At 47.9% G+C, this 11565-nt stretch overlaps 1 protein-coding gene across 4 annotated transcripts in view; it reads left to right on the top strand.

Moving 5' to 3' along the window:
* Nucleotides 1–258: 258 nt before the first annotated feature.
* Nucleotides 259–11565, top strand: part of LOC146355310 (C-type lectin domain family 2 member D-like) — a 47204-nt gene continuing 35897 nt past the window's right edge. For 3 of the 4 annotated variants that reach the window (XR_014787149.1, XM_084830449.1, XM_084830447.1), the window contains exons 1-4: nucleotides 259–398; nucleotides 2864–3051; nucleotides 6440–6577; nucleotides 11173–11360. Coding sequence is in view for 3 of the 4 variants with exons in the window: in XM_084830449.1 (XP_084686575.1) it covers nucleotides 2973–3051; nucleotides 6440–6577; nucleotides 11173–11360 (405 nt within the window). In the remaining variant the exon portion in view is untranslated. Of the gene's footprint in view, nucleotides 399–443; nucleotides 1470–2863; nucleotides 3052–6439; nucleotides 6578–11172; nucleotides 11361–11565 lie in introns of those variants that run through there. The other variant, XM_084830448.1, reaches the window with a different exon arrangement.

Genomic DNA, 11565 nt, shown 5'->3' with positions numbered 1-11565 from the left:
GCCTGGCTTGCTCGCTCTCTCCCTTCCCCACAGAGGATTAAAATCCTGTTTGGTTTGCTAACACAAACCAGAAAATAAAAGAAGCTTCTATTCTTCTAGTTTCTTCTAGAAAATAGAAGCCACTGTAGACCCTGGGGCGCGAACAGAGTTCGTGCTCCTATCCCCCACTGGCTCCCCGCCGAGCTCACTGAACCGAACTCGCGGCTGCCTCCTGGGGAGGCAGAGACGGACAAAAACGACCGAGGGGCGGATGGGGGCGCGTCTTTGCGACTTTCGGTTTTCGCTACACCGGAGAGAAGTCGCTGCGCGCGCTCGGAAAGCGCCACCGATCCTTGCTTGCGAGCGTGGCGAGGGGGCGGTCGGCAAGGCGCCCGAATTGCCTTGCGCGGGGCGGGGAGGTAAGAGAAAGAGGGGAGAGTCCGGGCGCAGGGGAAGGGGAGGATTACGACAGAGCGGAGCCCGGGCCGCGCGGGAGGGCGGGCGGGCGGGCGTGAAGCCGCGCGGCACCGCTGAGGCCTGGGACGGCTGCAGGCAGCGCGCCTGGAACGGAGTCTGCGGAGGACAGCCGGAGGGAGCTGGATTGCGTGATTCCCCCCCCCCCCCCACACACACAGTTTCCAAGCCAGAGGGGAGAAACCAAGCAGAGCGTGGCGCGCCCAGACAAAAACGGGGACACGCCCGTTATTCCGTGGGAAAAGGCCCCCCTCGTTCTTTGTGCAGACGAGGCAGAAGCGCTTCCCGCTTGGCCTAGCGCGAAGCGAAGGCGCTGGGCGAGCTTCTGTGTTTGCAGGGGCGGGGCGGGGCGGGGCGGAGGGGAGGCCGTTTCCCTTCGTTTGGAGGCCAAGCGGCATTTAACTGGAAAAGCGCAAGAAAGCGGGATTTCCGCTTGTGTATTTGTGCTATTCCGCTGTAACCACAGCGCCAGCTAGACTGTATGCAGTGCAAATGCAGGAAAGGGCAGTCTCCTCACGTAGTGCATTCTGACAAAATCAAAAGTAGATAACGCGGGTTAAAATCCGATTAAGAACCTCGCATAGAAAAGATCTTACTCTACAGGGAGCACAAGCATATCCTGTTGTTGCAGCTGGCGTGACATCTCCCACCCACCTCCCCAGTTCTCCGTCCCATCCCCAAGGGAGTAAATTCCACTTTAGACTTCACTTGGTCAGTCAGCAGGGTGCCTTGCGTGCAGTGGCTGGTGTGCGTGCTCTCTCTTGTGCCTCACGACCTCATGGCTTCCACTACAGAAATAAACTATAAATACAAATTTTATATATATATATATATTGACATCCTCAACAAATTGGTGGTTTCTTTACTCTTTGTGTGAGACAGACTAGTTTTTTCCCCTAGTTTTTTAACCTGGCATCTTGGGGGCATAGGAGCAATTGTGGGTTTGAGGGGAGCTTGCTAGGCTTTGCTAATTGATAGTTTTAATTTTTCCCAGCACAGAACCATCCTGAAACAAGGTAAGACAGTATTCTTCAGCTTGTTTAGGTCACATGTGGCCAACTGCTGGGACATACATGGCTCATGGCCACTTCCTGGGTTCCCTGGGGGCTGTTCAGTGCATCCCAGTTGATCATCCATTAGCTAGGCTGTGGGGAACAGATTGCTGTTTTCCACTGCTGCTAGCAGAGGGGAAACAGTGATCTTGCCAGCGTCAGGATCACTTGCGGAGGGAGAGAAAGTTGACCACCACCGCCACCCTATTTCTGATAAGAGGGAAATGAGAGGGTACGGAAGGCTAGGGCATTTTCTGCGGCTCTAGCTGACTATACTCCATGGAGATAAACTATGGAATATAGCAGGCCAAAATGGGAAAAAACATGCTAGCTCCCATGATCTGTGGTTCATCTCTCAAGAACTGTATTCTTGAGAGAAAAAGCATGGAGTAAGTTGGGCTAGAGCAGCACGCATGCACGCACACAAGGAAAAGAAAAGCAAATACAGAACTACGTACAAGCAAAGAAAAGGAGGGTTTTTGTGTTTTTTTTAGGGAAAAGATATAGACTTCAGGGGAAGGAATGTAGGAATTAAGAAGGGGGGAGCCAAGAACAAGGAAAGAAAAGTACTTTTTTAATATACATTTTTATATATTGTTTTTTAAAGAAAGGATCTAGAAAGAAAGAGAGAGAGAGAGAGAAAGACAGAAAGACAACTACTAAGAAATAGTTTAATTGAGAAAGACTGGGTGGGAAAGAAAAAGAACAACAGAGCTGCAGTACAACACACACACGCACCACAGAGCTAGCCAGCTAATCAACTCTAGCCAGCTCTCACGCACTCTCTCTCGCAATGAAACAAATGCAGGCTGAATATACAGTTTCCCCACCACCACCACTGTCACTGATTGGAGACTGGTGGGTTATGTTCAGCCCTTATTTGGCCACTAGAGTTTGCCAAAGTTCCCTCCCTCCCTCCCTCCCTCCCTCCTCCTCCTCCTCCTCTCTTTCACAAGTTGATAAATTTAGAGACAGGCTGTCCTTCAGAAGGCATTGGAATTGCTCTGAATCACCGAGGTGGACCGAGGCACTTCAGCGGTGACCTGCTTCGCTTCAGACCACCTCGGCGCTGGTCTGATCCGCTTTGGATCTCACTGAGGCACCCCACAAAACAGCCCAATTTGCTTCAGTATTCGGACTTGGCACCAAAGCGATGCACAGCCCTAGTACAAACACAAGGACCAGAGCTTGCAGCTATGCCAGATGCAAGCGCTGTCCCCATATCTACTCTGGAAACACTATTATAGAGAGGATAAAAATAATTTTATAAATGAGATAAATAAACTGCCAAATAAATAAACTGTTTTGAGCCTTTTGTTCTTTTTTGGGTGTCCTAATTGCTTCATTTCTGATTTCAGATGGCCGAGGTTAGAAGCTCTGCGTGTAACTAGAATTGTGTCTCGAGTACGGTGTTTTTCACCAGTTTGTGTATGTTCGCTGATAGCCCAGCATCTCAGCTGAGGAAAAATGCCAACCGAAGCAGATGTGCACCACGTGGTGAATTTAATTAACTCTAATGTGAATCCAGAGCCAAGTGAGAAATCAGGTAACTGCAGCCTGGGACCAAGTAGCAAAGAGACAAGGAATTCAGAGTAGGAATATGTATCAGATGCCGATTAAGTCTAAGCAGAATTGGGCTACTTCAGTCCAGTTCTGTTGCTTCCCGAGGTGAAGCAGGCTTCCCTCCAAAGCTAACAGAACTGCATCCATCCTCAGAATGAGACTTCTTCAGCACCTCGTGTTTTAGATACAATATGTATACAGAGACTTTGACCTGGTTTGCATGATCACTGCAACCTACTGTGGCAGGTTGCAGTGCATACGGGCAGCCAGTTTGAATATTCATCCCCCTGTGGGAGGTTGCCATAGTTTGTCCTGTCCTCTGAACCCAGGCAGAAGGTCTTTGAGGGTAAACAGACTGTGGGTTATTTGACCTTAAATTCACCCCTGCGGCCCTGGTTCAGACAACACTACAAACCGTGGCACCCCTGGTGTTGAATATTCAGAATAGCCACCTTCACATGCAGCCGCAGTGGGCTGCAGTGATCCTGCAAATAGTATCTTTTGGTTTCATTTCTCTAAACACTGATTAAGCTCACTGTGATAAATTTGCACAACACTTTGACAAATCACTCATATTTGGCATGACTTGGACTCCTCTATTAGCATGGTTCCATTAATGGAGATATCCAGAGCACCGTCTGGTCCAGCTGTATTGGATGAGACCTGGGGATGCAGACAAGATGCTTGGACAAATTCAACTGACCACTTGTATGCTCGGCCCTTGTCCAACTTGGGTTGTTACATCTAATAAGAAGAGGATGGCTGGTTGGGTCTAAGAGGTTGTAAATTCCTCCTTGAGAGAGGGGGTGGCACCAGCCTCCTTAAAAGGGCAGTAAGCAGGCCACTTCTGAAGAAACCTAACCTGGACCCAGAAGAGGAGAACAACTATAGGCTGGTTGCTAACATCCCTTTCTTGGGCAAGATGCTCGAGCGCGTGGTTGCTGATCAACTCCATACATTCTTGGATGAAGTTGATTTTCTAGATCCATTTCAATCCAGCATTGACCATAGTATCCTTCTGAGGCAGCTGCATGGGTTGGGAGTTCGGGGCACTGTTTTACAGTGGTTCCCTTCCTGCTTAGATGGTTGCTTCGAGAAGGTTGTGCTGGGTTCCACAGGGCTCTGTTTTATCTTCCATGCTGTTCAAAACCTACACGAACCTGCTGGGGGAGGTTATCCGGCAATGTTTACTGAGGTGCCATCAATATGCTGATGACACCCAGCTCTACCTCTCCTTTTCATCAAACCCAGGGGAGGCAGTGGATATTCTGAATCTGTTCCTGAGCAGGGTAATGGAGTGGATGGGGGCCAACAAACTGAAGCTCAATTCAGACAAAGTGGAAGTACTGTTAGCAGGTGATTTGTCTGCCTGGTTGAGTGGCATCCAACCTGCCCTAGAGGGGGTTGCATTTGCCCTGAAAGATCAGGCATGCAGTTCGATGGTACGCCTGGATCCATCATTGTCACTTGGAACCCAGGTGGCCCTGGTGACCAGGAGTGCCTTTTATCAGTTTAGGTTGATATACCAGCTGCAACCTTATCCGAACAGAGATAGCCTAGGGACAGTTATCCACGTTGTGGTAACTTCTCAGGTGGATTGCTGCAATGTATTGTAGGTGGGACTACCTTTGAAGATGTTTCAGAAATGCCAGTTAGTTCAAAACAGAATTGCTAGTCTTCTAACTGGGACTGGTCGGTATGATCATTAGAAGAGCCCTGCTGGATCAGACCAAGGGTCCATCTAGTCTTGCATTCTGTTCACACAATCGCCAACTAGCTGTCAACCAAGAAGCCACAAGCAAGACATGCGTGCAACAGCACTGCCCCACCCATGGTCTCCAACAACTGGTGTACATAGGCATACTGCCTCTGTTACTGGAGGTAGCACATAGCCATCAGGACTAGTAGCCATTGATAAACTTCTCCTCTAACCCCCTTTTAAAGACATCCAAATTGGTGGCCATCAGTACGTCTTGTGGTAGCGAATTCCATAGTTTAGCTATGCGTTGTGTGAAGAAGTCTGTCCTTTTATCTGTCCTGAATCTCCCACCAATCAGCTTCATGGGATGACTCCAGATTCTAGTAATTTTGAGAGAGGGAGAAAAAGGTCTCTATCCACATTCTCCATATCGTGCATAATTTTGTAGACCTCTATCATGTCTCACCTTATCCTCCTTTTTTCCAAGCTAAACAATCCCAGCTGTTGTAACCTGCCCTCATAGGGGAGATGCTCCAACCCCTTGATCATTTTAGTTGCCCTTTTCCGCACTTTTTCCAGCTCTACAATATCTTTTTTTAGGTGTGGTGACCAGAACTGTACACAGTATTCCAAGTGTGGTCACACCATAGATTTGTATGGGGCAGTCCAATATTGGCAATGTTATTCTCAATCCCTTTTCTAATTATGCCTAACATGGAGTTTGCCTTTTTTACAGCAGCTGCACACTGGAGTGATGTGCTTCTGTATGGCACCCAATTTCCCATTATCTTCCCCCTTTCTTTTGGTGGAAGGATCACAAACAGCAAGCTTACACAAGGCCGTTTCTAGGGCTCATGGCGCCCCAGCCCTGAATCTATTTCCCACAGCCCCAAATCTATTTCTCAGAGCCCTAAGTGTCCATTGGTGGCAATTGAAAGTTTTTTCCTCAGCTTAATTGCTATGCAGGGGGCGGTTTTCAAGGGGGGGTGACGTTGGGGAGGGAAGTGATAGCCCCCTCCTGACATGCTGTAATGCCTCTCCACTCCCCATGCATCTAAGCTTAGAAAAAGCTTTCTGTTGGTGCCAATGGTGCCAAGCTTTTCTAAGCTTAGCTGCCATGTAAGGTCTTTTCTAAGCTTAGCTGCCATGCAGGGGGGAGTTTGCAAGATGATCACAATTGGAAAGTGAAGGGTTAACCCTTTCCGACCTGTGCACTGTGCCCCTGCAGCCACAATCCCCTCCCCCCCCCCCCGCATGCCAAATAAGCCTAGGAAAAAACCTTCCATTGATGCCAGTGAAATTGGCCCCCAAAACTTTTAAGAACCTAGCGACGTCCCTATGCATGGTGGTGGCCGAAGTCAAGGGTTGAAGAGGTGCACAAAATGTATCCACTGAGGAAGGGTCCCCTGTGCAGGGAGTGGCAAAACAGCATTGGCTGATATGATGCTGCTGCTGCTGTTTTTATCTCACCCTTCCTCCAAGGAATTCAGGCTGGGATTTGAGGGTCTCCCCCCATTGTATCCTCACAACAACCCTGTTTGGTGGGTTAGGCTGGGAGACAGTGACTGGCCTGAGGTACTGAGTGAGCTTTCTGGACAAATAGGGATTTAAAGCTGAATCTCCCCAGTCGTAGGCCAGCATTCTAACCAGTATCAAACAAATGCTGTCCTAGGGGAAAAGAGAAGAAACTGGCATGAGAAAGCAAAATGTTTTGATGGAGCAGTCAACAGCAACCAGAGATGGCATGTATATATTGGTGTAATTGGTCTGTTATCAACTATGGTTGTCATCCTCACCATTGCTATAGCTGGTAAGTAAGTACCCTGAATTTTGGTACCATTTCCTTGAAATTTCTCCTCACCCTGTTGAGTTCATGCAGCTGTATGTCCTCTGCTTGCAATTCAGAGTCACAGATTTGGTCCTTCCCTGGTGTTCGGTCATTGTAACAAACTTGAGAGAGCCTTGCTGAAGCTCCAGTCTCTGTGACAGGGAGCAGTCCCAGTGCCTGGGCCAAGCTGTTGCCAGCTTTCCATAGCGCAGCTAAGCACTGTTCTCCAGAATCACAGCATCCATGGAGGTGTGTCAGTAGCTTCTGTGGTGCCCCAGCCTTGGGTGCTGAATACATTCCACCCCTAGATGAGCAAAGGCTGATAACAGTCTGCCTTGCCACTTGATCACCAGGGGGTTGACATCTATTTAAAGGTATACTTTAAATGCGATAGCCATATAAGCAAGCACACAAAGCCAAAAAGCAGCCAATAACAGTCAGAATTATTGCAACCACTTGCTTCCACCACCCCCTGATCCCTTGAAACCCATCTGAAATCAGGTCGGAAAAGGACTCCTCTTCGAGGTGATGTATTTTCTCACTTTGCTTGTATGTACCAGCCCAGAGGTGGGCTATTATTACCCCCCTCCCCTCTGGGAAGAGAAATCTTTCTCTCTCTCTTTCTGACCTGCCTGTTCTGCAGATCATGTTTCAAACTTTCTACATAAAACTCTCTGTGCCATGCACCAGCTTTAACCCTTCGCTTGTCTTCTCTGCAAGTTAGGTTGTTTGCCTTCGTCTCAACAGAAACTCGCTTACTTAAACTTTTCTGCTTTACACTAGTCCCGATGATGCACATTTGGGTTAGGCTCTTTTTCGCCTTCTAGTCACATTGTCTTTTAAAGAACTCTTACATTATTGTGACTACTCCACCCCCAGGTAGTAAGCTCCAGGCATAATCAGCTGCTTCCAATTCACCCTGGGAGCATCCATGTTGTTGTTCAGTCGTTCAGTCGTGTCCGACTCTTCGTGACCCCATGGACCATAGCACGCCAGGCCTTCCTGTCCTGCGCTCTCTCCCGGAGTGTGCTCAAGTCCATATTCATTGCATCGGTGATGCTATCTAGCCATCTCATCCTCTGCCGTCCCCTTCTCCTTTTGCCTTCAGTCTTTCCCAGCATCAGGGTCTTTTCCAGAGAGTTTTCTCTTCGCATTAGGTGGCCAAAATATTTGAGCTTCAGCTTCAGGATCTGTCCTTCCAATGAGCACTCAGGGTTGATTTCCTTTAGGATTGACTGATTTGACCTCCTTGCAGTCCAGGGGACTCGCAAGAGTCTTCTCCAGCACCACGGTTGGGAACTACACTCAGTGTCATTTGGAGTTGCAACTGACAATAAAAACGTTTACAAATATTACATAGTATTTAACAAATCATAAAATACACACAACAAACTTTTATTGAAATTTAACACCATAACTGGAAAACATTTCCAAACAAAGAAGGTCCCGGGCAATAAAGACAAGATGCCCCCAGCAAAGGCTCTCCACCGCTGCACCAGTTCCAAAGGGGAAGGTGTGACTCTACACCCCTTCCAGATCTCTCGATAGACAAGTGCCTTTAGCCTCCCAGCAAGGCTTCTGACTAAACAGAATGGCATGGCTCACCTCCCCAACCATGACACTCCAACCTGGGCAACCTTTCTACAAATCTTACTCTACTTCTGTCAGGTTCTCACCAGACGTCTTCCAGCCTCCATCTCCCTCTCTAGGCTAAACTAGCAGCGGCTAGGGAGTTGGGTGACTCCCCCTGGCTCTGCTTTGACATTCTAAAAACTGAATAGGCTTAAACTCTTTCAGGCTACTTCTAATCAAATCTTAACTATAACTTACAAGGCCTCACTGCATTTCTGATGCTGGGCCTTGACATTATGTTTGCTCTCATAACATCTCTTTCACTCTAAAAACTTACTCCCCTCCCCCCACACACTGTCCCGGCTTAGTTGCTCGGAGATTGGTGAGGGGAAGCGACTGTCCAAGCTAGAGAGCTTGCAAAAACACATTGCCAGGGCTTCTGAGCTTTCAATGGGTCTACCTGGAAATCTCTAAATTTAAGCTATTTCAAACACATTAAAAACAACAAAACTATTTCTTTTGCAAGGGGAAAAGGAGAGATCGGCTCTGCTTCCCCACCCTTCTGCAAAAGTACACTTAAAGTTACAGGGCAGTTTTGAACTGCACGGCTCTTAACAATAACAGAACAACAATTGTGCTTTTAAACACTTCTTAAACAAGGAGTAAGCTTTTGGGACTTCCTATCACTGGACAGGCTAGCCAGGGATTCATAACATGACACACATACGCTCTTTTTCTTCTCCGTTAACCTGGCATACAGCAACAAAGTGCCTAACAGGGAGGCGAGGGTCAATTCATACTTTCTTTACGCAGCCATTAATTTTCTTTGGGAGGCGGAGGGGTGATTTGCAGGGCTTCAGTAAAGCTTCACAGTTCGTATTTGTAAAATCCCAAACTCGAAACAGGACACAATGAGATACGGGGCAGTCAGATCTTTGCCTTGTCAGAAGCGACAAATGACTCAGGTCAGCTTTTTCCGCTGGGGTCTCAAACAGGAAAACAGTCTTAGTTTTCAATTGTAACATCACTTACAGCATCAGCTAGCCAGCTATACAGGTACAGCTACTACGATATCTTCTTTTTCTCAATCAGGTTGTGTTTCCCAGCTTACACAGTTTGTTTGCAGCTTGCAGGAGTGTGGCCTGGCCAGGAACATGCTGCCAGGTTTCTTGATCTCTTCAGCACACATGCTCAGGCAGTCCAACACTGGACACTCGGATCAGTGGGATTTCTTTATTGCAGGGAATCCCATGGCAAAACTTAATGGTTACACTCTTCAGAAATCATATACGTAGCTGATGGTCAGTAGCTACAGGCTCCATGCAATTCCAGTACAGTTCAAAGTTAAACACTGTTACCTTGACAAAGATTTTCAACGTGGTCTTTCTGCTTCATTGAGACCGTCCTCTGGCACGCTTTCTGCTCTGAGGGGGGGTCTAGCCCGTGCTCTGGGCACACTGATTCTTCACCTTTATTCCGTTCTGTGTCATCATCTTCTGGGTCTTTATCTTCAGTTTCCACTTCTTAGGGATCTCATCCCAATCAGGTGAAGTGATGAGGTTGCGCTCTTCAGAACACTGTGGGCAATTCTCCCCCCCCCCCCCCGGCGTACCAGTCTAATGGCTACTCATTTGGCTTCACACTCAGGCCAGGCTATCCTGCAACATTTCTCTAATCAACAGCCTCAGATCTTCTTCTTTCAGCTCGACCTTGAGCTTTTCTGCTGTTTACTCTCTCCATTCTGACTTCTTCTGCCCGACAGCTCCTAAAGCTGTCAGCAATAACCATGCTAGAGGTCCTGCACGCTGCTTCTCTTTTGCCAGTCACTTTCCCAGCTGCAGAGATTCTAATGCAGTTTGCAGACCCACTGGGGTACAGTCCTCTTCGACCTCTGGCCGTGCAGTCGGGCCACTCAGGACCGCCAATTGCTTTGCAGCTGGACCCCACAGACCCTCCTGTGGCCAGCCTGGGAGTCGGTTTAACACAGCGACTCCCCGATCCTCCTTCCCTCTGAATCTGAACATAGCAGTATCTTTGACACCCTGCTTGCTGTGCCAAATGTGTTGCCCTGGCCGTGGGCATTGAACTAGGTTAGAAGTGCCAAAATAGTGATAAATCAGACTCAAAGGTTTACTTAGAAGGAGTACTGTATTGGGTAACTTACAGCACACAGGCATACCCAGTGGTTGGATCAGATAGCTTCTCTGAACCACGAGCTACTGGGTACAATGGGTCTTATACTCTACAGGTTAGCAATAAGCAGTATTTCAGCAGCACATGCCCCTAGCGTTCATTCTCAGCCTAAACTAACAGCACTTGGTTCTAAAGCACAGCCACCTGCAGCTTTAAGGTAAACAAACTCTGCTTCCCAGGCACATCAGAGATAAAGACTCTCCTCAGTAGCAAGGAATGCACCAAGAAGGTTATTATCGGCCCTTTGACTCATCTGCACATGCTTAGAGGCTTATTAGCATGGAAATTGCACCAATAATGAACTTAAGCAAGCATTATGGATCTCTAGGCCCCTCTAACAGTACAAATGACTTGGCTACACTCCTGAGGCCAATACAGCTTCTTATAGGACAAGTGGCCGGAAACACCCGACAGCCGCATTGGGATGGCCTTCTAGGTGATGGTTCCCTTGTGAAGAACATTGATCTGATGGACGTGGCTGGAAAATGAACTATAACACAGTAAATATATGGGGAGGGGGTGTTCCTCCCCTGTTTCCCACCAGTAGAAGCAAATGTTTCAAGGCCAAAGGAATAAATGCCAGCCTTCCAAGGTATCTGCGCTTTCCGCCAGCCAATGGATTGCAGAAGAAATGCCATTAGGCCAACTAAGCCTGTGTTCTTATCCATTCTGGGGGTTTTCTGAGCCCACAAGTGGAGAACGGGGAGGGGGAGAGGAGCACTTTAATGCAGCCTGATGATCCCAGTTTTGCCTTTTCAGAAGGGGGTGGTGGTGGATAAGATACTGTGTCTAATTCTCTGTTTCTTTCTCAGATCTGGGAATAAAACTGGCTAGGATGTCAAGCTGTCCTGGTTGTGATCCTGCATGCTGCCCACCTGGTTGGATTGGATACCAGGGAAAGTGCTACTTCTTCTCAGAGGAGGAAAGGAACTGGACCTCCAGCCAGGACTTCTGCACTTCACATAACGCCGCCCTAGCTAGAATTGAAACTGAGGACATGGTGAGAGATGCAAAGATTTTGGCAGTCATAGGCCAGTCTTTTGTTATATACAAAACCTTTCAGGTTTCCACCTGCACATTTTTAGCACATCAAGTGGATATTGGCAAAGGAGGTTTGTTGTATAAGTAGAGGGAATGGCTGTAAGAATCAGCAGGCCTCAAACACAACTGTTCTTATTTATCACACACAGAAGTGAAGAACTTAG

Source organism: Heloderma suspectum, chromosome 2, assembly GCF_057233095.1.
Source record: "Heloderma suspectum isolate Gila_16-S chromosome 2, 16-S_ref, whole genome shotgun sequence".
NCBI lineage: Eukaryota > Metazoa > Chordata > Lepidosauria > Squamata > Helodermatidae > Heloderma > Heloderma suspectum.
Note: the sequence above shows the minus strand (reverse complement) of the source record. Positions and strands in the feature narration are given on the sequence as shown.